The 24,465-nt window shown below is 44.9% G+C and overlaps 2 protein-coding genes across 5 annotated transcripts in view; one reads left to right on the forward strand and one right to left on the reverse strand.

Moving 5' to 3' along the window:
• Cnot4 (CCR4-NOT transcription complex subunit 4) overlaps nucleotides 1–6,571 on the forward strand; it is a 111,035-nt gene extending 104,464 nt beyond the window's left edge. For 2 of the 4 annotated variants that reach the window (XM_051151739.1, XM_051151740.1), the window contains exons 11-12: nucleotides 4,276–4,488; nucleotides 5,205–6,571. In XM_051151739.1, coding sequence (XP_051007696.1) covers nucleotides 4,276–4,488; nucleotides 5,205–5,506 — 515 coding nt within the window. In that variant the 3' untranslated portion in view covers nucleotides 5,507–6,571. The remainder of the gene's footprint in view (nucleotides 1–4,275; nucleotides 4,489–5,204) is intronic. The other 2 variants (XM_051151741.1, XM_051151742.1) reach the window with 1 other exon arrangement.
• Nucleotides 6,572–21,155: 14,584 nt separating this feature from the next.
• On the reverse strand, nucleotides 21,156–21,609 carry LOC127194230 (cyclin-dependent kinases regulatory subunit 2-like). The gene has a single exon (XM_051151551.1). It carries the CDS (start codon nucleotides 21,544–21,546, stop codon nucleotides 21,307–21,309), a length of 240 nt encoding a protein of 79 aa, XP_051007508.1. The 5' UTR covers nucleotides 21,547–21,609; the 3' UTR covers nucleotides 21,156–21,306.
• Nucleotides 21,610–24,465: the final 2,856 nt, after the last annotated feature.

Genomic DNA, 24,465 nt, shown 5'->3' on the forward strand with positions numbered 1-24,465 from the left:
AGGGTCAGAGATGAGTACAGTTTGGAGGAAAAGAAAATCATTCACATGTTGGGGCCTTGTGGGGTGACCTGGGAATGCTTGAAGAGAAAAGGATGAAATTTTAGGACTGCTCTCTGATTTGGACTCAGCAATGACTTCTCAGATGGGATGTGAAGCCTCTGGTCCCAGTACTGCAGTCTACAGTTGAAACCTAAGGGTTAGGGCCAAATTTGTGATGCAGCTGCTCCCACTGAGGCATAAAAGCTGGAGGACCAGGTGTGTCCGTGAACTTAAAGTGTATCACAGCACCTTAGCTGATGTGATGTCAGTATGTTTACAGACAGTCCTGCCAGCACTGAGTAAATGAGTGTCCTTTTACCATAAAATACATTTAGTGACTTGGTTTTTCATTATCCCTTGCTTCATCTTTTCAAGCTGTGCTTATGGATTGTTTATGGCAGACATGCAAAGCAGGTTGGCCACACGGCACCTCTGTGGGCACGGTGGCTGCTTTGACTAAGTTCCTAAGAAGAGTCCTGAACATCAGGCCGGTTCCTGGCAAATAGGAAGCCTGCTGCGTTGGCTCATTGGAAAGTGACCAATAGAGAAGCATTTATTGTTAGTCATTGTTGAGAAATGAATGTGCTTTTTTCCCTTCTCGTCTCTCCTGGATCTAGCCACAACATGGGGAAGGCAGTAGAGACTAAGTATGGTACCCGTTCAAGGTATATTGACAGATAGCCCTAGTGCTGCCTTCTGCAGCCCAGGCTTCCCTTCAGTAGACCTGCTGGCTTCTTGCAGTAAATTAATTCCTAGTGCAACTCCTTAAAAGATAATTAGTTACATCAGATCCAGTCAGTGGCCCAGTGTTGATACCGTTTGGAGGGAGACTGTATGATTGGAGCCTCAGAAGCAAAGGAGACACCATGTGTTGTCAGTGGTTCTAATGGGTGACTTTGCTCCCACCTCCCTCCTGTGACACTTACAATGTCTACTGCAGAGTCACTGGATTGTCACAGCTGGAGGGCATGGTGCTGGTGAGCATCCCACACTGTGTAGGACAGCTATCAACAACAAGGATTGTAGTGTGGTGTTCAAAGTACTGGGCATGGATTAAACCCGATGCCAAGCCAGGGTGTTGGCTCAGGGACAGACACTCGCCTAACACCACTTACGCCGTGTTTCCAGGAACTGACTTACTAGATTCTACAATCGAAACTAATCCAGGTCAAGCTGTTTTAATGAGGTTGGGATTAACTGGTTTCCTGTCTTTGCAATACCACTGAGCTCAGCAGTAGAGAAGGCTGGGAGGTAAACTTTTCTTCTAAGCTCTTTAGAATAGGTTCCCATTCCAAGAGCTAAGGCCCTGGGTCCTATGGTGTGCGATGCCCCTCTCCCACTCGTCTCCACAGGAGGCCACACACACTATATATATATACACACACACACACACACACTCTCTCTCTCTCTCTCTCTCTTTCTCTCTCAGGCTCCCCGGACTTTCAGGCACCTGCTTTGTTCTGAGTGTGCGTATGGGGAAATGTTTGTTTTTCAGTAAGGACTGTTAAAAATTATAAAGTAGGTAGTTGCTTCCCAAGCTACCTTAAAATCAAATGATATGGGGAAGATTATGGGTTCCCATTTGTGTGGCGTGTTCCACAGATGACTTGTGTTTGGCTAACACTATGGCTGGATTGTATTATTTTGCAGTCAGAGGAACAATAGCCTTTGATTGAAAAGAAAGAAAAAGTAAACTTCATTTATTTGCTTTTTAAAAATAGTCCTTGGTTCATAGCAAAGCCAAGCTGTAAGATACAGGGCTCTCCTAGAGCCCCGCTTTGCTGCCTTTTGACTCTGTGATGGTACCACTTCATAGTACATTTTCCTGACTGTGTTACTTGTAAGTGGAGGTAAGTGTTTTTCAATTTCTTGGCAAATGCAAAACAATCGTTAAGAACATACTACGCATAGGTAGGGGAGAGAGAAGCCAGCCGTTGGCTTGCGCGTCTCAGTGCCTTGGATCGCGCAGACAGGGGCATTGCCATCTGGAGTCCTGCCCTGAGTTAGCTGCACAGCGTCACTTTCTTTCCAAGGGGTTTTGTTTCCCTTCCATGAAGGTTTCAAAGCTTTCTTAGTGTTCACTCAGCTTTGCTCTGTAGAATGCCACTCTTAGTTTATTCTCCTTCCAGCTCTACTGCTTTAGAAACTAGACTGTGCCTTACCCACCAAACCTTGTAATTTACCACATGTGTAAAGGTTTCAGTCTTTATCCGAGGATCTTGTGAATGCCTAGTGAAAAGTATGGACCTAGAGGGAGACGTTGACAATTAGACTCTCAGGTAGAACCTTTCCCGCTATGGATTGGTGGGTTGCCCGGCATGCAGGAGGCCCTGGGTCTGGGCCCCAGCATGACGTAATCCTGTTATGCACTTGTAATCCCAGTACTCCAGAGGATCAGTCATCCTTGTCTACATACGGATTTCAAGGCCAGCCTGAGATACATGAGAGCCTGTCTCACAAGGGAAGTGGCTTCTTGGGGCTCGGGGTGGAGCTCAGTGATAGATTGTTTACCCAGCTCACAAGGGACTCTGAATCTGACCTTCAGTAACACAAGGCATGGTGTGTGTCCTCCTGACTACAAAGTTTAGTCTGTTCTTTGAAGTGTGTTATTTCTCTGTCCTGCCCATCATCCCTGATAGACAGGCCCATGATACTTCCAACTTTCTTTTTTGTCTCTTTAATTGTGGGCCTCATAGGACCTTAAACATTTGATTCATTAAATTAAAAAAAAAAATCAGCTAATAGGCTATACAAACTAGACCAAGGGAGAGCTTGCTATTAATTTTTTTTTTTTTTTTCAAATATATCCCTTAGTGACTGGATTCAGTTTACCAAAAATGAGTTCTATAAACATGGGCAGCTATTTCCTCTTTTGGGGTAATCTTGCCATGTTGGCATGGTCCTCCTGCCCCACTCCCCTGTGGAGTGCTGCCTAGGATTTAGACATGCACTGCAAGGAGTAGAAGACAGACATTGTCCTTGTCTGTTCTTTGTCTGTTAAGTGCCCTGCCTACCTCACAGGGTTGTTTTGAGGATCAGATTAAATCACTAACATGCAGGTGCCTCGTGAATTGTACAGCATAGTGCAAGTGAAAGTGCTGTGCAGGTGTAAGATGGGTAAGGCTCAGTAAATAATACCAGCGGAGAGGTAAAATTGTTTGAGGAATTCTCCCCACGCCCATTGTTTTGTTTACCTAGTTGTAGAGTGTTTTTTCTTCCATTCTGTCAAGTTCAGAGGTGATCTTCCTTGACTTTAGTTGTGTTTGTCTTTTATAAAGAAGGTTAGTACCATGAAGTGCTTCCCTTGCTGAAACCTAGTAGAAGCTGGCATAGATCAGTGATGGGGCAAAGCAAAATTTTGAAATTCTGAATTTTCCAAAGACCATGGCCTGCCCGACCCATTGTCACTGTTGTCATCACCCTCCATGTTGATTGCTGATCAGTTCTGGAGAAAGATATTTTTTGCTTTTCAAAAACTGTAGTTGGTTATTTGATTCATTCTTATTTTCAATAAAATAATTATTCTAAGAAGTTGTTAGACTTTACCTTCAACAATAGTAAACCATCAGTTTAAGGCACAGTTGACGCAGATCTGTGTCTGCATCCGCAGTGCCTTCTGTTTGACACTGCCCATATGTAGGACGCCGTGGCTCACACTCTGTGTGCCTAGCAGAGCTGGAGAGCAGGGCGGAACAGAGCAGGCAGAAGCGGGGACCAGCTCCACCAAGAGGAGACCAGCCCCTGCTTGCTGTTCTTCAGGGAAAATGTCCTTTCCAAGTTCAGAAGTCTGTTTATTCTCCCTTGAAATGCATTACCAATTTTATAAGCAGGAGAACTTCGCTTCCTTTTAATGTTTTCTTATTCTTAATGTGTACATCGGCTGTGATGGCTAAATGCCTCTCTGACTAAAAATTTATCTAGTAGCTGGTGCTGGCTTATCTCTAGGGTGTTTAGTCTTGCAGCTGGATTGTTGATTTACACACATGTAGGAGGCTAGAAAGAGACCAGGAGGCCCCTCCCTTCAGCCTAAGAGAGCTTCCCTGGCCCTCATTTGATGTCCCTGCGCTCACAAGCACAGTCCTAACCCAGTTTGTCTCCCTAGAATGACCCATAAACGCTCAATAAAGAAAGAGTAATTCCTCTCCCGCTTAACCGCTGAAGAACAACATATGTTTCTAACGTCAGCTTTTTATTTTTTTTTTTTTATCTTTCATTTTTTGTTGGTAAATCTCCCAGACAACAACAGTTCTGTAGAGAGTTTAAATATGAAGGAATGGCAGGACGGGCTAAGGGCACTTCTACCCAACATTAACATCAACTTTGGTGGACTGCCCAATTCTTCTTCCCCCTCCAACGCCAACCACAGTGCACCAACGTCCAACACTGCCACCACCGACAGCGTGAGTTGGGACAGCCCTGGCAGCTGGACAGACCCAGCCATCATCACAGGTAACTCTCCCCCCTTCAGCTCCACTCACAGACATCAGTGTGGTTTCTAGCATAGATGAAGTCAGAACAGGGGCCTCTCTGACATTTAAGTTCCTCTTGACAAAGCCTGCTTCATTCACTCTTAGGGTCATGGTGAACCTGTAGGCCTAGTGGTGTTCTGAGGCATTAGTGCCTCAGTTGCTCCTTTTGGTCTAAGTAGGTGTTAATGTCTGGCAGCATGTGTGTATTTTGTAGGCCTCAAAGTACAAAAGGCTCTGACTGAGACATCTTAAGAGAAACATACTCCACTCTTTATAAAGCTCTCTATATAAGGCTGTCTGTGTACGGATCCCTGCTAGAGGAGGGCAGGCACAATGGGGGAAACACATCATTTACTTTTGGGGGCCCTGGAGTTCTTTGGGGGGAGGAGTTTATTTGGGGGGTTTTTTGTTCTTGGGTTTTTTTTTTTTTTTTTTTTTTTTTCCTGTTCCGCCTCTGAAAATAAGGGACTAAGTTTAAGGAGAGTTCATGTGTAACGATAAATCTTGGTCATTGCTGGAGAACAGGGAGGGAGGCTAAAGGAACGGGAGATTGAAAAGTTTCATTTGGAAATTTGAAATTGTAATTTCTTTTATTTCTTGGGTAAACAAATCACACTTTAAGGTTTGTCTGAGTTACGTGGTGCTCTTTCCTTACAAACTCACCGTTTTCTTTTTTGTCTGCTGTTCCCTCTGTAGGTATTCCAGCATCTTCAGGAAACAATTTAGACTCTGTTCAAGACGACAATCCTCCACACTGGCTAAAATCCCTACAGGCCCTCACAGAGATGGACGGCCCCAGCGCTGCCCCGGCACAGACCCACCACAGCGCCCCCTTCAACACACAGATCCCTCTGCACAGAGCCAGTTGGAATCCCTACCCACCTCCTTCAAATCCTTCCCCATTCCACTCCCCGCCCCCAGGCTTCCAGACGGCCTTCCGGCCCCCCAGCAAAACCCCCACAGACCTGCTACAGAGCTCGACGCTGGACCGTCACTAAGCCAAGAGGGAATTCAAAGGGCGGGGTTTGTCCCGCCCTTTTTTCTCCCTCCGCCCACTCACAGCTTCCTTCTCATCTCTTACATTCTGAAGAATCCAGTTCCTGATGGGTTTTTTTCTCCCCACCCCAGATGCCATGCGATCACAGCGTCTTTACCATCCTTTCTTTAATTGTAAAAAGTTTCAGTTGGTCCAGCATTTGAGTGAGTGACCCTGTTGAATGTTTCTGGGGGGCAAATGCCTTTTTAAGCAGAGGAAAAAGAAAATCAAAAGGCAGTCTCAATACTTAGAATTACTGTTTGTCTGTCGCTCATAATAATGACATAATCTGCTTAGCAGAAAATGACGATTAATCTATAGGAAAGGTCAAGTAAATGCATTATCAACTGCAGACTTGAAAACCAGGCTGATTTAATTGAGATTGCTAAATTCATAGGGGAAAGCTGCGGTCCTGGCATCCAACTTGTATTCAGCTTTTCACTATTGCAGGAAAAATGCTTTTAATTTTAAATTCTTTATTGAATTGATGGGGAGGACTCAATTGTGTTATTAAGCAAAGGAGTTTATTGGAAGTTGATGGCAAGATAAATTGATTGTAGTAGTGATGGCCCATTGCTAAAGACTTTATAAGGAGGGAGAAGTAATTGTTTAAGGAGAAAAATTTTGGCTTTAGATTTACATTCATATATTTTAAAGGAAAAATATTCACAGATTTAATCCTATCCATAATATAAGAGCTGAATTATAAATGATTTCCTCAGTCTTTCTCCTCCATCAGAATCTTTTTTTTTTTTCCCCCTTTGACCTTAAGTCCACCTGACAGGGCACTCTGAGCCAGCACTGCTCTTGAACCATCTGATCACCAACAGGAGCAAATCTCTGACCTCTTTGCCTGCAGCTTTTACCTAACCCTGTAGTTTCTGGACATTTGTGCAGTATTGAAAAGACAGGAAAAAAGAAAACAAACTTGGTTATAACCTGATGCTAAAACTAAAAACAAGGAAATGTACCTCTTTCTTCAGAATTCAAACTAAAATCTTAAATAAAACAGAAAACTTGATGGTGACCCTTGGGTGATTGTTGTTTTTCCAGTTGTTATATGTTATTTTAAAATATTTTATGATACAATGCCATTTGAGTTTCTGTTAAATTTTACATCTTCAGCTATAGAGGATGGTTTTGAAGAAATTACAAAACAAAGTAAAAGTTTTTGTCAGTCGCTACTAGTTTTAAAGATGAGCCCTCTTGCTCTCTGCAGCTCCTCTTCAGTGGCTTTCATTGGCCAGACCCCTACCAGGCTGTTGCAAATGCAGAGCAGACCTTCCCAGCTGCGGCTGCTTGCCAGGACTGGGTAGGATGCTGACACGCTGAGATGGGTCCAGTAAGGCCTGGCAGAAGCAGCAGCGCCCCAGAGGAGTAGAGGAAAGAGACCCAGAAGCCCTGGGCAGACCTCCAGACACGCTTAGTGCCGCCAGCCAGTGCAGGGAACGCCTGGTGACGGAGGCACTGACTGAAAGAGGGGAAGACGGGTTTGAGTATTTCCTCCCAGAACCCAAGGAATTGTGCAGTCTGGGTATCTTATTTAGACTGCAGAGCAGTGTCCAAAGGGCATCTTCTACGAGACAGACAGAGCAGAGTGAAGTTGTGTATAATGTATTCAAGGGTTGACTTTTTTTTTTCTTAGTCTTATTTTTACTTCATTTAAAGAAAGCAGTTTGTTTTGTTTATTTTACACACCTATAATCTTAGCACTCAAGAGGCTGAGACAGGAGGATTGCCATGAGTTCAGGCCAACCTGGGCTGTAGAGTGAGACCCTGTCCAAAAAAAGAAGTAAAGAAAATGGTATTTTAGATAATAAATAGCATATTCTCAAATATCACCACATGTACAGGCTAAACAAGAGGATAGGAGAAGCACATTTTGGAAAAGTAATCAAAATATTGCAGTGGCGTGAAAGGAGAGTACTGAGAGCTGTGGGCTCTGTCCTGTGACCTTTGACTTAAGTTACCAGAACCTTCATGGTGCACTATACAACACTGAGGACACAAATGGCATGGTCCTTCAACTGGTATAGCTGTAAAAATGCTGCTTTTTCTGAAAAGGTGAAAGTCTTCCTTGCCGTAATTGTGTGTCTGTTCAATGAATCATACCTCCTCTGTAAAGGTGCGGCTACTGTTTCAGAAATAGCTGTGGCCTATGTGCCTTGCGCAATTGAAAACAGCCTGAGAGATTGTAGCGTGTCCAACTGCGAGGCCTTGACTCCCAAGCCTTTACTCCCTTGCTAAGTTATATCCCTGGATAATGAAGTGTAGAGTTTGTAAAAGCTGCGTGATGAACCAGCCTCAGCAGCGGCAGGAAAGCCACGCTACAGTCTCTGTAAGGGCTTTGGAAAGTGAGCTGGAGGCTCTGGGTTCTGCTTTGGGGTTAGCTTCTGCGCTGTTTGAGACGCCTGAAGATGATGGGTCAGGTCACAGTGAGTCCTGGAGTATCTGTCATGTCAGCAGTGTGAGGCCAGTTCTGGGTGCTTAGCCCTCGGTGGAAGGGCGCTCTGAAAGAACTTGCTGTTGTCTGTGCCTGAGCTTGCGGGGAAGGGGGAATTGTGACTGATGGAGGCACGGTGAGAGAACAGACATGAGGGACTGGGACCACGTCTGAGGAGTATAGGAAGTGCCTGGACCAAAGTGGCAAGCAGCCTGTGCTTAGGGAGCGATGGGAGCCTTGATATGGGCAGCGGCGCGGTGACTTTGTCCGTCGAGTGGATCTGGTGTTGGTGTATGTAGGCATTCCTAAGTTCCCCCATTCTCACGCACACACACCGTCTTCTTGGGTCCTCTTTTTCTTTTCTTTTTTCTGATTTTTTTTATTAATTTATTCTTGTTACATCTCAATGGTTATCCCATCCCTTGTATCCTCCCATTCTTCCCTCCCTCCCATTTTCCCCTTACTCCTCTCCCCTATGACTGTGCCTGAGGGGGACTTCCTCCCCCTTTCAATGCTCATAGGGTATCAAGTCTCTTCTTGGTAGCCTGCTATCCTTCCTCTGAGTGCCACCAGGTCTCCCCCTCCAGGGGACATGGTCAAATATGAGGCACCAGAGTACGTGTGAAAGTCAGACCCCACTCTCCACTCAATGGGTCCTCTTTTTCTTACATTCTGATTCTTGTTCACTTGGCCTTTTCTCCCTCCAGCGTCATACTTTGCTGGAATGATGTATTCTCGTAATTTCTTGAGAAAAGGCAGGAAAAAACCCCGTTTTTGAAATGTATGTATCTGAAATTAACATTCTTCATTTGGGCAGGTGGCCTGATGGGTACAGGGTTCTCTTCAGAAGTTTGCAGGCGTTGCTCTGTCAGCCTGTTTGCAGTGTCACTGGTGAAAAGCCAGAGCCACTCCCACCAGCTTATATGCAGCCTGGCTTCTCCCTCCTGTCCACTGTGCTGTTGTCAGGGTGGCTCTTTGTTCTGGACACAGTGGGCTTTTACAATCTGCCCACCATGGCCAGCTCTGGGAAATCTGGAGTTGCTTCACTAGTGAGTTTCTTTCTTTCTTTCTTTTGAGTTTCTTGTACTAACTACTTTCTTGGCTCTCTTCAAAGGGGGGGGGGGGAATCTCAATACTGAAATATGGGTCGTGAACCATTTCTTGTGCTTGCCTTTTGCTAGTTTGCCATCCTTGCCTTGTGCTCCACTAACTAGGAAGCCTCACTCACTTTATTGCTTTCTTTATTCTTTATTTTTATTTTATTTTTTTGGTTTTTCAAGACAGGGTTTCTCTGTGTAGCCTTGGCTGTCCTGGACTCGCTTTGTAGACCAAGCTGGCCTCAAACTCACAGCGATCTTCCTGCCTCTGCCTCCTGAATGCGAGGATTAAAGGCGTGCGCCACCACACCCAGCATTCTTTTTTTTTTTTTTTAATATTTTTATTTTTGACTTTATTGCTTTCTTGTGTCAGTCTTTCACCAAGATGGTTTCATTTGTCTGCTTTGACCTTCTTTGTCTTCCAAGTCAGTAGCTTCTTAGATGCTTTTAATAGTTGCTTATCCAAAAACGTGACTGAAATACTTGAAAACATAAGTAGGTTTTTAGCTTTGAACTTCACTGTTGGAAGACCTGATGTTTTCTACCAGGGAGTCCCTGTTGTCAGAGTCGACAGGCCTTGTCTTTGCTGCCTAGAATCCGGAGAGATGAGTCTTAAAGGACCTTTCCGGGTCTGACTAGCATTTCAGAGCTGCTGTGCGGGAGATCCTCTCTGTTCTCATCTCTGTCGTGGAGTTGGGGCATGGATATGGGTTACTGTTTAACTAAGTTCCCGTAACTGCTTCTTTCATTATAGCCGGCTCACCTCAGCCACTCTATCCCTGGCTTGAGGTGTCTGCTTCTACCAGGCTCTGTGCTTTTGAGGATTTTGTGAAGTTAAGTGGGCTTTGTGACTCGCAGCTCTGCCTGTCGACTGTTAAAGGTTGGACTTTCTCAAATCAGCCGTGACTCTTCACTAGTCTTTCTAGGCACTCCCACCTCCACCCTCATTTTGATAGACTTTGGAGCAGAAATACAATCAGATATGTAAGTTTGACCTGTCATCTCAGCATTTGTGTTCTGACTCTATACGCCAGGGGCCATGCTTTATCTCAGAGCCAAGAGGCAACTTTGTCTTCTGTTAGTGGCCTTTCAGCACCTACTTTCTTTGTCACTTTTTTCAACCTTGAGAATATTTCTTTTTTAAATAACATCTTTTTTAGTGAAATTCTTTTGATGGGCAGTCAGTAGTTTATGAAAGGCAGTTATACAGAGGAATATTAAATTGTAAGCTGGGTGTTAAAGGCGTATCTTACGTAGTTTTTAGGGAGAGCTGCAGGTCAGGTGGATGTGGGTCATTTCCTAGACCTCACCAAACCAGAGCAGTTCTGGAGGTTGTAGCAGAAGAAAAAATAGCCAGCTGTTAACTGTATGGAAATTGTATTTTGAGCACAAGTAATACCATGGATTGTGCATTTCCATAGGGACTATGCTAGAATAGCCATCTAAATTCAGTGAGTACAGTAGCTTTCTGATCCACAGGGGTCATAGGTACACTGTGCATGAGCTTTTTATATAGTTTGATTTAAAACCTGCATTAAGTTATGTAAGCCTTTGAATGAAAACACATGGAACTTAAAGTAATTTTTAGATAGATTTGCACCTGCCTAAGTCAAGATTCTATTAAAATGAAGTCATTTTAACATGAATGACTTAGAAAATACAGTTTTGTCACAAAAGCCATCACTCTGTTAAGGACTTGATGAGCAATTTACTAACAGGAGGAGGGAGTCCCCTGGAACATAGATTTCTAAGAAGCTGACTGGAGGAAGCAAGTGTGTGATTTTTAGAAATCACTTTAGGAACTGGGCACAAGGCTCACAGCCCGCGTTGGGAGATAACTGTGCCTTACAAGCTGTCCCTCATGGTTGAAGGAAGCAGGCGGAGCTCATTAGAAATGATCAGTGCAGCAGGTCTTTGGGTATGCGGTCTGGATAATTTGAACATTCTAAAAGCAAAACATCGCTCATGTGCTTGGTTTATTACAGTTCAGAAGCACTTCTCAGATCACATCAGCAGCAGGAATCCCGTCGTGCAAAATGCCAATGAACAGGCCCAGCATTTGTGTATTGTGGGGGGTCGGGGGGCAGGTCACAACTTTTGTAACAGCGCTGGAACTCATCCAGCTTTCATCTGCGGCTTTGCTCCAAGGGCCTGGCCAGCTTGGCGGCTTGTGTGTGAAACTGATGGCGATAAGGGTAGCAGGCAGATAGATGCCATTTCCCCGGGTTGGGCTCAGTGACCATGAGTGAAGGAGGTAAAGACTCGGTCATTGTTTTTGTTAGGCATTAGGATGCAGTTCAGAAGGACAAAAGAAAGAGAGCTCCAGACAGACCCGAGGCATGGCTGGTGGGGAGCTAGGGAGGACCCTGAACAATGGCAATGCTTGGAGCATGCTTAGGATAGTGATAGGATTGTGTTTTGTGAATGAATACACAGCCCTCAGTGGGCATGGCAAATAGGGAAGGGGGGGTGTTCTCTGGGTCAATGAAAGAACACCAGGGAATCTAGGTTTGGCTACAGTGAATTGTCTATACCCCTAGGAACTGAAACTGTGCATCTGTGTGTGTGTTTCGCCACATTAGGAAACTGTCCTTGCTGTGGTAAGTCTAGAAAGCCAGATAAATGGTCCAGGTGAAGATTTTGACAAGTGGCTTGGGGATGGAAAGAAGGAGAGTTCAAAAGTGCTAACAATTCTTTGGCAAGTTACTAGTCACAGCATGGAAGACACACTGTTTCACAGCCCTCTTGAGTTTCTCCCAGGTCCTGTTGGCTCCTTGAGAGCAGACACCACATCTAGCCCATTACACGTTATAGTCCTGGAATTGTTACATTTTATTGGCACACAGAGACTTCCAAAATGTTTGCCCTGATTTTGGAATGAAATACACAATAGCTGGGCTCTCAAGCCAGGCTGTTGGAATAATTCATGTATTGTGCTTAAATGAAATGACATCTAAAAACAAAAAACCAAAAAAACTATTGTGGTTCAAAAAGAGCACAGTTCTTACCTGGGGACATGTTGGCTTGAGGTTCCCACAGGCCAGATGTAAATTAAGCTTTCTGGAATTTGCTCTATAAGGGGAGACAGGAGCCTGGTGGGAAATAGAATGAAGTGGCTGAAAATGAAGACCTGACTACCAAGCTGAAAGATGATGGTTTTTTTTTCCGGTGCACAAGTACTGAAAATGGCGTTGGTGTCGGATTTCATCAGAACCCAGAGAAGGAATAGGTGGGAAAGGCTTTCAGCTTTGGAAATGCAAGGGATACAGAAATCCATCAGCAAAGTACCCTCAGCTCCCTGCTGTACAGGTCAAGACGCTCAGGAGGACTCTGGGAAAAAGCTACCAAGACACCACCTTTGGCAGCAGCCACCTACGGGACCACAGCCACTTGGAGAATGACGGCATCTCCCGGACACACCTTCTACATTTCACCTGAGTGCCATCCCTGGGATGCTGTGGACAATGATTCAAAAACTGATGCAGATGGGACAGTGTCGTGCAAGGACGCTGATGATTGGCTGAGATAGACAAGCTAGCGCCTGTGCTTCGGAGTGTCTGCAGTGGGTCACCAGCTTCCTTGTCAAACCACCGTCACCCACACACACAGACTTTCTCACCCCCAGTACCTTCACAGTGCAGATCCACCAATTTGGAGCCTGGGACTGTACAGGACCCTGGGCCCTCCTCCCCAAAAGAGTATTGACTGTTTGATGTTGTCTGTGCCTGTGTTCTAGCAGATCTGTTCTCTCAGCCCAGAATGTATACACCTTTTCTGTCCTCACTCCCGGCCATCTGCTTGAAGGTTGTCCTCAAACTCCACTAATTTAGTGGTCCTATTTCCACTTATACTTTATATGATGTGCCTTTATTATACTGTAACTTGGTTCTCCATGTCTACAGTTTGACCCAAGGTACCAGTGGATTCTACACCAGGAGATGCAACTGCAGAAATGCTAAGAAAAGCAATTCCTCTGAACTGAATATGTAGACTTCTGTGTCATTCCTTCAACAGTACAATGCAACCATTCATACAGATTTCATATCACACTAGACATTTGTTGACCTAAAGTCATGATCAGACATGACTTAAAAGTATCAGGGAGGATGTGCATAAATTATAGGCAAACACTAAGGCATTTTTAGGTAAACGGTATGGTGAGCTTCCATAGACTCTGATAGTCCCAGGAGAGAGAGTCACTCCCTGTACACACACACACACACACACACACACACACACACACACACACACACACACACACACACACAGAGAGAGAGAGAGAGAGAGAGAGAGAGAGAGAGAGAGAGTGTCTCAAGGGACAGCTGAGTATACCTAGAGCGTGGCATCGTTCCTAATGTTCTGATTGACTGGGAAGGAAGGAAGCTTTGAGGGATGGGATGATATTAGAATTTATTGGCAGGAGATCTGTGATGATCTTTGAAGGACTGGTGGTGGAGGGGCTGGGAGCTAACTGCAGTAGATGGGGAAGTGAAGATACCAGGAGTTAAAGAATTTCAGACAGTGAGCTGCCTGACATAGTGGTAATGGCAGCATGTGTGCACGTCAAGGAGCCCTTGAGCCTACGAGAAATTAGAGGAGTTAGTTATTTGGGAAGAACCGAACAACAAAGCTGAATTAGAGTCAGGAACATGTGTGTAGACTCAGTTTTTAGGAAGAGAGGGCCTTTCCCCTCCAGGATAGGAGCAAGAGAAATGCATGGTTCTGAGGTAAAGACAGGAAGCATTAAGGTCCCATCAATTCAGTATAATGGAGAGGCAGAAAATGGGGTCAGGAACTTAACATAAAAATGTGCAGCCCTGGGGAGAAGGTAAGGGGACTGATAAGAATTGGCAGGCTGCAAGAGACACCACCGCTCATATAGAACTGAAGGAAGCACGGTTATAAAAACAGCATTGTTCAGAAACGGTCAGTCTTGGGGAAAAAGGAAGGCAAGAGGTAGCAGAACTTCTGGCAAAGAGAAGTGACAGGCAGCTAGGCTTGGTCCATTGGGGTGTCCCATCAGGCACCCTGCCTAGCTCATATAGGGTGGGCAGCAGAGATACCCTTAATGGCTGCTGTGTGGGTCGGGATTGATGCCCACAGTCTGGGTGCACAGAGGTTACATAGTCTACTATGCAGGGAAGACAACACTAGTCAAGTTCACACCTGTGTGGCCCCCAAGATTATTTTATGATAATCTGGGGGTTGTTGCAGAAATTAGTAGCAGCTAGACTTTAAAAACAGGTGCAAGCATGCCCCCTTGATGGGGAGGCCCGATGGCACTCGGAGGAAGGATAGCAGACTACCAAGAAGATAAATATTCAATAAAAAATATTGAATAAATATTCAATTAAAAAATATTTTTAAAAAACAGGTGCAAATTTTAAAAGATTTAAAAGCCATATTCTATATATTGATTTTCTTCTAAAGATGTCTATATTTTCTTCATAATATTCTCATCACCCTCTTTTCTTTAGTCAGTAAACATCCATCGAGCAAGGAGAAGGCACTTGCTGTGCTGTGCTATAGGAAGACTTGGCAGTGAAACAGACATGGCTCTCTCCTAGGGTGCATGTGCGGGTGATGTAGAAGGCCATGAAACAATTCTGTGGCTACCATGTCATGTGAAAGATGCACATCACCAAAAAGAAAACACATTTTAAGAGTGTTCTAAAATGAAGCACCTTAAAATGAGACCACAGATTGGAGAATATCTGCAGACTGAGTGTAGACCCCAGCTGTGTAGATGAGGCCTGTAAAACCATCTTTTGCTTTGTTTTAAAGCAATAAAAATTGAGCCAGGCAATGGTGGTGCACACTTTAAATCCCAGCACTCAGGGAGGCAGAGGCAGGCGGATCGCTGTGAGTCGGAGGCCAGCCAGATCTACAGAGAGAGTTTCAGGACAGCCAGGGCTGTTACACAGAGAAACTCTGTCTCAAAAAGCCAGGGGGGAAAAAAAAAGGAAGAAAAATTGGCCAGGGGGCTGGAGAGATGGCTCAGAGGTTAAAAGCAGCTTCTGCTGGCTGCTCTTCCAAAGGTCCTGAGTTCAATTCCCAGCAACCACATGGTGGCTAACAACCATCCATAATGAGATCTGACGCCCTCTTCTGGCCTGCAGGCAGAGAGCTGTATACCTAATAAATAAATAAATATTTTTAAAAAAGAAAAAAGAAAAATTGGCCAAAGACAACATGCAGAATAGGATCACTGAGCATGTTTGGCTCTTGTGTTCAAGAAACATAATTACAAACAGGTCTCTGTGAGTTTGAGGCCAGCCTGGTCTGCAGAGTGCAAAAAGGGAGAGAGGGAGGAGGAAGAGGGGAGAGAGAGAGAGAGAGACAGAGAGAGAGAGAGAGAGAGAGAGAGAGAGAGAGAGAGAGAGAGAGAGAGAGAGAGAGAGAGAGAGAATTGGTGAAGTTTAGAGGTGACTGTCTCGTCTTCGCTGTGGTAATAAATTGGTGCAGCCATTTAGGGAGGCTACGTGGCCCATTCACTTTACCCCAATGCTTCCTACAATTGAGATGTTCATTACAGCATTATTTAGAAGGAAAAACTGAAAAACAGTCTCCATGCTCATTCATCGTAGATCTGCTAGGTCCTGCCACAAGGACCCGGGCGCATGCAGCCAAAAGAAGCCCTTGTTTCCTAGCACACGATGAATGAGGAGAGCGTGTGCCCAGTGAGTTGTGGCTTTAATAGCCACAAGCAATTCTGTTTGGCCCTAAGTGTGACAGGTTTGTGGGACAATAATTGTGATGTCCCTGAGGGCTGAGTGTACACAGCAGTGACAGTAATGCAAGCTAGCACCACATGATTTGAGTGGTGAGGGTTAAGACCTGGCCCACAACCTGTCCACATTCAGTGTGTGAGGGGTTGCGATGGTTGAACTGGAGGCAGGAGAAAGGATAAAGAAGGAACAGATGGGAGTCTGCAGTGTTTCAGATGGCCACGGTTCAAGCTGCATGAGTGTCGTGGCCAGTGTCACTGTTTGCCAGTGTGGTGACACTGGGCCAGGTAAGATGTACAGAGGACCTGTAAACCCCAGGCTAACAAGGACTATAACTCTAGAGTTTATAACTCTAACAACTGTTAGAGTTGTGGGAGGCTGGAATGCAAGAATCTGTACCAAGGACTTAGCATTTTACCAGCTCAATGCATGTTAGTACTAATTAAACCTCCTGTTACTGCCTGTACAAGACAAACATCGCTGACTTGAGGGAATTGGGCTTGTTGAAGAGGGATCGGACCCAGTAAGACTGAAAAAAAATTCAAGAGAGGTCCAGTTAAGGAAGGAAGCAAGGCCAAGGATTAGCATATGTCAGTTCTGTGCTATGCTTGCAGAAATACTTGAATCCAGCGGCACACGCCTGTAATCTCAACACTCAGGAGACAGAGGCAAGCAGATCTCTGTGAGTTCAAGGCCAGCCTGATCTACAAAGTGAGTCCAGGACAGCCAAGGATACACAGAGAAACCCCTGTCTCATAAATTAAAATAAATAAATAAAAGATAAAAATTCTTGAGAGAGAATTAACTTAGAAAGAGTTCCTTTTGGCCTCAGATAGAGTTCCATTTGCTGTCTCTGGGGAAGGACACACATCCTGGATGGAGTGAACAGTGACCAAACAGTCTCTGCCATGGAACAAACATCAAATTAAAGCAAAGGAAAAGACTTAAGGCTCTCAAACCCGTGTTTAGTGCTGCGCCTCCAGCGGCCTAAGGACTCCCCACAAGGCTCCACCTCCAGAAGGTTCCTTTACCAAGGGGCACTGGAGGGCACTCAGCCAGGTGAGAACAGAGGTAAAGGAAAATGTTGTTGTTACTCAGAAGCAAGGCTGAACTAAATGACGTGGAAATCCTTCTGTCATCTAGCATTCACTTGTGAGTAGGGGCACCAGGTCATCTGCTGAGTCCTGCTGCCTGACTAGGAAGCTCTAAACCAGCCCCTGGTCCACAGCCTATAGCTGGGAATGAGTCACCACTCACTCGTTCACTGGCCTTGGGAAGAAGAGCCAGCCCTACTGTTGGCCTCTGTTTCTTCACCCATGTTCTACGATCACTCTGCTCCTGTGGCTGCTGCAAATGAGTGTGCCCGAGAACCAAAGTGCCACGCAGGTGCTGCTGTGGTGACTTCCTGCTGAATGCCTTTGTGGGCTTCTCCCTCTGAAATACACCTGCTTCGTTTTATGTCGGTGCTTGGAGATCTGAGCAGAAGAGTACGTTTCTCCAGTGTTACTGGATTGTCTTCCGGGCAGCCCATACAGGCCGCCACATTGTGCCCCGAACCTCAGGCCTGGGAGAGGCACCTGGAAGTTCCCTGCAAGATTTTCTGTTTCAGTGGTTTGAGCTTTTCCAAAAAGCCCTCTTGGGAGATGCTGAGGCTTGGGGGTTTGATTGCCTCAGACAATCAAGCTGACAGCTTGGGCAATCACCTTGATTATATTTGACACTGAAGAGTTACTAATCTTAACCACATGGTATGATAACAACTGTTGTGCGTGCGCGCGTGCACACTGATGCCCCTCCTGAGTGTGTAGCAGGAAAGCCAAATTGTGTTATGGAACCCAGGACTCAAGAAACCCTTTAGGGACTTTCCAGCACATCCTCACATTTCCAGAGAATCTAACTTTCTATCCAGTACACTTTATGTGTATTTATCTACTGGATATGCATTTACTGAGTGCTCAGTGTCTAGAAAGTGCCAAGTGGAAAGACATGTTTCTCAGTGCTAAGAAAAATCATCAGCTTAAGCAGGAGAATGGTATAAGTATTTCTTTAAGCTTTTTACTTTTTAAAAATTCTTTGACAATTTTACACATATATACAGTGCATCTGGATCAGATTTACGCCCGACTCTCCCCTCTGGGCCACCTAACAGCCTCCTCCTACTGTCATGTCCTTCTCTTCTTTTTCCTTTTTTTCTCCTCTTCCTCCTCCTAACCCACTGAGTCCAGGTCTTGTCACCTGCATGAACCTAGACAACTTACTAGCAACCATACCCACAGCAATAATCAGTTGCTAATAGCTCCTCAGCTGGGCCTAGAGACATATTAGATCGAGCAGAACCCCTGGGCCCAGATCCGCCCATCATAGTGTTCTTCTTGCAGGTTTCTAGGACCCTCTAGATCCTTCTATTTCCCCAGTCTCCCATGCTTCTCTCACCTAGAGTCCCAATAGGATGTCCTCACCTCTATCCCACTTTCCTGGTAAGTGAAGACTTTCATGAGACCTGCCCCTTTGGGCTAGTGTCTAGTTATAAGTGAGTATATACCATTTGAGTCTCTCTGCTTCTGGATTAACTCATTCATTATGATCATTTGGAAATCTATCTGGGGCTATCTCAGAAAACTGGGAATAGGGCTTCCTCAAGACTCAGCTATTCCACTCCTTGGAATATACCCAGAAGATGCTCCAGCACACAACAAGAAAATTTGCTCAACCATGTTCATAGCAGCCTTATTCATAATAGCCAGAACATGGAAGCAGCCTAAGTGTCCATCAGTAGAAGAATGGATAAAGAAACTGTGGTATATTTATATTATGGAATACTACTCAGCTATTAAAAACAAGGAATTTCCGAAATTTGTGGACAAATGGTATGTTAATTTTTTAAAGATGTATTTACTCTTATATATATGGGTGTTTTGTCTCCATGTATGTCTGGACACCACATACATGCAGTTCCAGAGGTGGCCAGAAGAGGGCATGAATCCCTGGAACTGATATTACAGATAGTTGTGAGCCACCATGTGGGATTAAGAGCAGCCAGTGCTCTTAATCGCTGAACCATCTCTCCAGTGCTGTGGTTCTTCTCCTCCTCTGTCTTTTTAATATTTATTTGATGCGTGCGTGCGTGCGTGCGTGCGTGCGTGCGTGCGTGCGTGCTTGCGTGTGTGTGTGTGTGTGTGTGTGTGTGTGTGTGTGTGTGTATCTGCCTGAAGGTGCCCACAGAGGTCAGAAGAGAGTGTCAGGTCCCCTGGAGGAGTTACAGCTGGTTGTGAGCCTCCTGACATGAGTTCCGGGAACTGATCTCGGATCTTCTGTAGCAGTGGTCATTATTCTTAGCCCTCCCACCTCCCAGGCCATCTCTCCTGCCCTGATGATTCTTTTAAAAAATCCTTTCTAGGGCTGGAGAGATGGCTCAGCAGTTAAGAGCACTACCGGCTCTTCCAGAGGTCCTGAGTTCAATTCCCAGCAACCACATGATGGCTCGGAACCATCTGTAATGAGATCTGATGCCCTCTTCTGGTCTGCAGGTGTGCATGCTGATAGAGCACTCACATACATCAAATAAATAAATAAATACATATTTTAAAAAATATTGTCTACGTCTTTAGAGTGGGAACCCTCGTTTTCTGCATCTGTTATCGTAGGTTTGGCTTTTGTACACTGTAGTGTACATATCTCGTATTCTGCTGCCTCTTCTTACTGTTTTGCCCTGTTTGATCGTGTGTATTTCCCTGCCTTGTCTTCCAACCCACACAGTCTGTCCTCTCCTGATCTATTGGTGAGACTATCTCAGAGATTTTGTGTTTCTTAGTCCCAGCATTTGAGACTGGTTTTCCTTCATTATTTCCCTTTTTGTTGAATTCCCTTTTAGTATTTTGCATCATTTTTTCTTATTTCAGCTAGCTATTTGTGTTCTCAATTAAGAGCTTATTTTCCTGTACTTTCTTTGAACATATTGATTCTTTTGAGTCCCCTGGCTTGAATCCCATCTAACTTACTCTCATTAGAAGCCAATACTATAAGATTAATATTTCCTGAAAAAGTAATGTTGCCTTTGTGTGGTGTGTGTGTGTGTGTGTGTGGTGTGGTGTGGTTTTTATGTGGCTGCACTGTGACTTGCTTTACACATCTGGATTTTGTTGCTCAGGGTTGTTGAGAACAACCACAGCTGCTGGATATCCCCACGACACAAGTATTGCACCAGACAGTAACAGCAATCACGCTTCCTGCTCCAGTAGGGATTGGAGGGTAGGGTGGCCTCAGACTTCCGTTAGGATGAAAATTGGAGGCTAGGGATGGGACATGCGCATGCCTTTAACCCCACAGGTGGATCTCTGTGGGCTCGAGGCCAGCCTGGTCTACGCAGTGAGTTCCAGGACGGCCAGGACTACACAGTGAGACCCTGTCTCTTAAACAAAACAGAAGATTAGGGTTGGGAGGGAAGCAGGCTGGGCAGGAGAAGGGGTGAAATAGAAGCTCAGCTTTGCAAAGAAAAAACATTGAGATGTAGAAATGAAAAGTTAAATTAAGGAGTAAAAATAGGAGGGGAAAGAAGATGAGACAGGAATAAGGGGAAGCATATGAGTTATGGGTGGAAGGGGTTGTATAGTCTTGTCATAGACTAGGTGAGGAAACACACAGGGCAGTGCTGAAAACTAGCCGAGCAAAACACAGACAACAAAACCACCATGAGACACATATGTAGGGGTGGAGATTAGGTAACAGAAAGTAACGATTACTTAGGGAGCGAACTGTTGGTTGAGTTGAAAGGTGACATATTCTCTGATCTTTCCTGCTCTAGCCTGCGCCACTCGGTGCTTGGGTAAGGGCAGGTGGGAGCTGTTGGTTGCCGCAGCCTCCATATTGTGTCTAGTTCTGAGGCACGAGGAAGATGAGGCTGTAAACTCCTTCCTGGTTCTTCTCTGCCATGCATGCATTCCACCAAGGCCCTGTCTGGCCTTGTGGATCCAGGGCTGGTGTGTCTGAGGAACAGCACTTACCCTCTTTTTTTTTTTTTTTAAATACAACATACAAACTTTAACAAAAGTAACAGGTAAAGTAAAACAGGCACTTATATTAAGAAAAAACTACAAGAAAATCTTTAACATCTTTATTATTATTATTATTATTATTATTATTATTATTATTATTATTATTATTATTTTGGTTTTTTGAGACAAGGTTTCTCTATGTAGCCTTGACTGTCCTGGACTCGCTTTGTAGACCAGGCTGGCCTCGAACTCACAGCAATCCGCCTGCCTCTGCCTCCCGAGTGCTGGGATTAAAGGCGTGCACCACCACGCCCAGCTATCTTTAACAACTTTAAAACAAACTACTTGCAGTTGCATTTAACCGAGCTCTGTTGCTGTGAAGAATACAGCTCATGCACAGGCATGGATCAAAGATTTGCACATTTTCCAAGTATTCACTGAATACTACCTTATATACACATATACATTAAGTTTGAAAAAGACTAGATGATCCCAGCTGCACTTCATTTTTGTTGTTCTTTTGGAAGAGGTCGTCTAAAAAGAAGAATATGTGGCTCTGGCTCGTGAATCATGTAATGAACCCATCCTGGACTCTGCTGGACACCAAGTCTCCTCCGCTCCTCTTCGGACATAAGATGAGTTTTTGGTACTTGTTTAGAGAGTTCTCTGGGTAACATGACATGCCAGTACCCGTAGTGCTCATCGAGGTACTTGTCGGAGTAGTAGATCTGCTTGTGGGCCATCCTGCCGGCGCGCGGAGGAGAAAACGGAAGCCGGGAACCAGGCGTAAGGAGCTCCACGTCTGCCTGTGACCGGCGTAATGACTCGAATCACCCTCTTTTTTTTTTTTTAAGTTAAAAATATAATGTGTTTGGATCCAATCCAGCCCATATTTCCTCCCCTTTAGTTCTCTCGTTCTCTCCCCTAACCTATGTGTGTGTGTGTGCTCGTGCACAAGAGTGTGAGCATGTGTGTGTGTGTGTGTTTGTATGTTTCTTTGTGTGTATGCATGCAAGCTCGCACTGGAGCATGGACAGACAGGCTCTCAGCACCCACATCCTTGAAGAAGACTGATTCTTTCTCCACAGTGTCCACCTACTGCCAGGAGCTCCTAGGATAGGGCTGGGACAGCACATCCTTCTTAATCCGTGCTGGGAGTCTGGCTGGGGGGAAACTATTCAAGTCCTGTGCATGCATTTCTAGGAGCTGTGAACTGCCACTATTATGTCATCGCAGAGCCCTCCCTCTGGCTCTTACGGTCTCCCCATGCCCTCTCCCTCAAGGACTCCTGGACCCTGGAGGAGGGGATGTGACATACATGTCTCATTTGGAGATGAACAGGCCACAGCTTCTTATTGTCTGAATGGAGACTGAATGTTGGTTTCTGTGTCTGTGTCAACCACCACCTACTGCAAAAACAAAACAAAACAAATCAGCAACAACAACAAACAAACAACAAGTATCTCTGATGAGAGTTGAAGGGTGCACTGGTCTCTGGCTATAAAGAGAAGAACTTTGTCCATGTCGCAGAATAGCAGTAGATTCTCCTCGAGGGCCTATGATGTAGGCAGCCTCTGGCCTCTATCTCACACACACACACACACACACACACACACACACTACACATATATGCACACACACAAAAGAAACAAACACCTAAGTTGTGGTCCTATTGTTTGTTTTGATTTCCTAATTCCATGGTGAGAGCACATAACCATAACACCACTCTAAAGCCATAGGTAGATACAATTATCATTTGTTGACTAAAAAGGAAAGAAAAATGTAATTTAAAAAAATGAATGCATCCAGGTGCAGTGGCCCATGCTTTTAGTTCCAGCACTCAGGAGGCAGAGGCAGGAGGATCTCTCTGATTTCAAAGCCTGTCTGATCTACAGAATGAGTTTCAGGACAGCCTGGGCTACAAAGAGAAAGCCTGTCTCTAAAAAAACAAAACAAAACCCAACAGAAAGTAAATGTAATTCGACAACAGAAATAAAAATTATAGCTGTGTAGTATCAGACCAGTTTCATAAAGCAGTTCTGTGGCTGAAAAGGAACAGGATGCAGAGGAAAACATCCTGTCTTATTTCATGCTTATAAACGTTTAACCTTAAAAACAGGTTCAAAGACACTCTGCATGTCACAGTGCCAATAGTAAGAGGGAAAGACGATCAAGAAGTGAAAATGTTGCTTCTAGAAAAGCATTATTATTGTTGAGGAAGCCATGTGGTAGGGTTTCTGAAGTGTCGTACATTTCATTGCTGGACCTGGAGACTACAGGTGTAGGCACCATTAAAAAAAAAAAAAAAAAAAACACCAAAGCAACCAGTTTTACATCTGTTTCCAAAAATATTCAGATAGTAGCTCTTGAATCATCCAGGAATGGCCATGGTACAGCCTTAATGACTTCATCATTGCGCCTTGACCAAATCTTTCCGACGAGGAAGCAATTCTTTCCTTTTTTTTTTTTTTTTTTTTTTGTTTTTCGAGACAGGGTTTCTCTGTGTAGCCTTGGCCATCCTGGACTCACTTTGTAGATCAGGCTGGCCTCGAACTCACAGCGATCCACCTGCCTCTGCCTCCCGAGTGCTGGGATTAAAGGCGTGCGCCACCACGCCTGGCTGCAATTCATTCCTTGAGTCAGTTTCTGTGAGTTAAAAGTGAAGCTCAGTAGCTGGGAGGCAATGCCGCTAGGGTTTGGACACTTTCTGGGCAAAGCGAACACTCGTTTCATGTCAGAACTGTATAATATGGAAAACAGAAGAAATATAGCCTTTAAAAATGCCAAGAAACCATCACTTCCACATGCTAGCATTAAAATGTAGCTAATATATAGTTTGGGTCATTTTTTTTTTTTTTTAACTCTGCTGTTTTAATTCTGGCCTGTGATGGTTAGTGCTAATTGCCAGCAAAACTTATAACAAAATGCAGAATCCTCTGGGAGAAGCCCCCATGCCTGTTGCGGCAGGAGTGGGGACGGGTGGGAGGGAGAGGGGAGAGGGGGGGGGGAGGGGGCGCTGTCTTATTTTAATTACTTATCTGTTGCCGTGACAAAATACCACGACTAAGGCAACTCATAGAAGAAGTGGTTGATTTGGGGGCTTACAGCTTCAGAGTTGTGAGTTCGTGACTACATGGTGCAGGGCGTGGCAGCAGGCCGACACGGTGCGGGAGCATTGTCTGAGAGTTCACATCCTCATCCACAAACTGAAAGGGGAGTGGTGGGGGACGGCGAAGAGAGAAATCTGAGAATGGCACATGTGATTTTAAAAGCTCAAAGTGCACTCCCTGCGGCACACCTCCTCTAACAAGGCCAAAGCCTCCGAAAGAGCTCCATTCTGTGGGCTCGTTTCTACGGGAGGCTGGGCTGAGAATCTAGCCGCAGGGTTTTGTTTGTTTGTTTGTTTGTTTTTTCCCCAGCCTTCTGGAGTCTAGCTGAAGATTGCTCCGTCCTGAGAACCCGTCGTGAAGGAGACCTGGACAGGGAGGAAGCGCATAGCAGTTGCTCTCAGCCGGGTTGAGACAAGAGAAATCTGCGTCCCTTCCAGAGGGGGAAAGGGGCCTCTGGTTTGCGAAAGGTCAGACTACACTTTATTAAAATAAAGACAAAAAGAGTCAAACAACTAGATTTTAATTCACTAAGCTTAAAAAAGGGCAGAAGGC

The sequence above is a fragment of the Acomys russatus genome, chromosome 10 (assembly GCF_903995435.1).
Source record: "Acomys russatus chromosome 10, mAcoRus1.1, whole genome shotgun sequence".
Classification (NCBI taxonomy): Eukaryota; Metazoa; Chordata; class Mammalia; order Rodentia; family Muridae; genus Acomys; species Acomys russatus.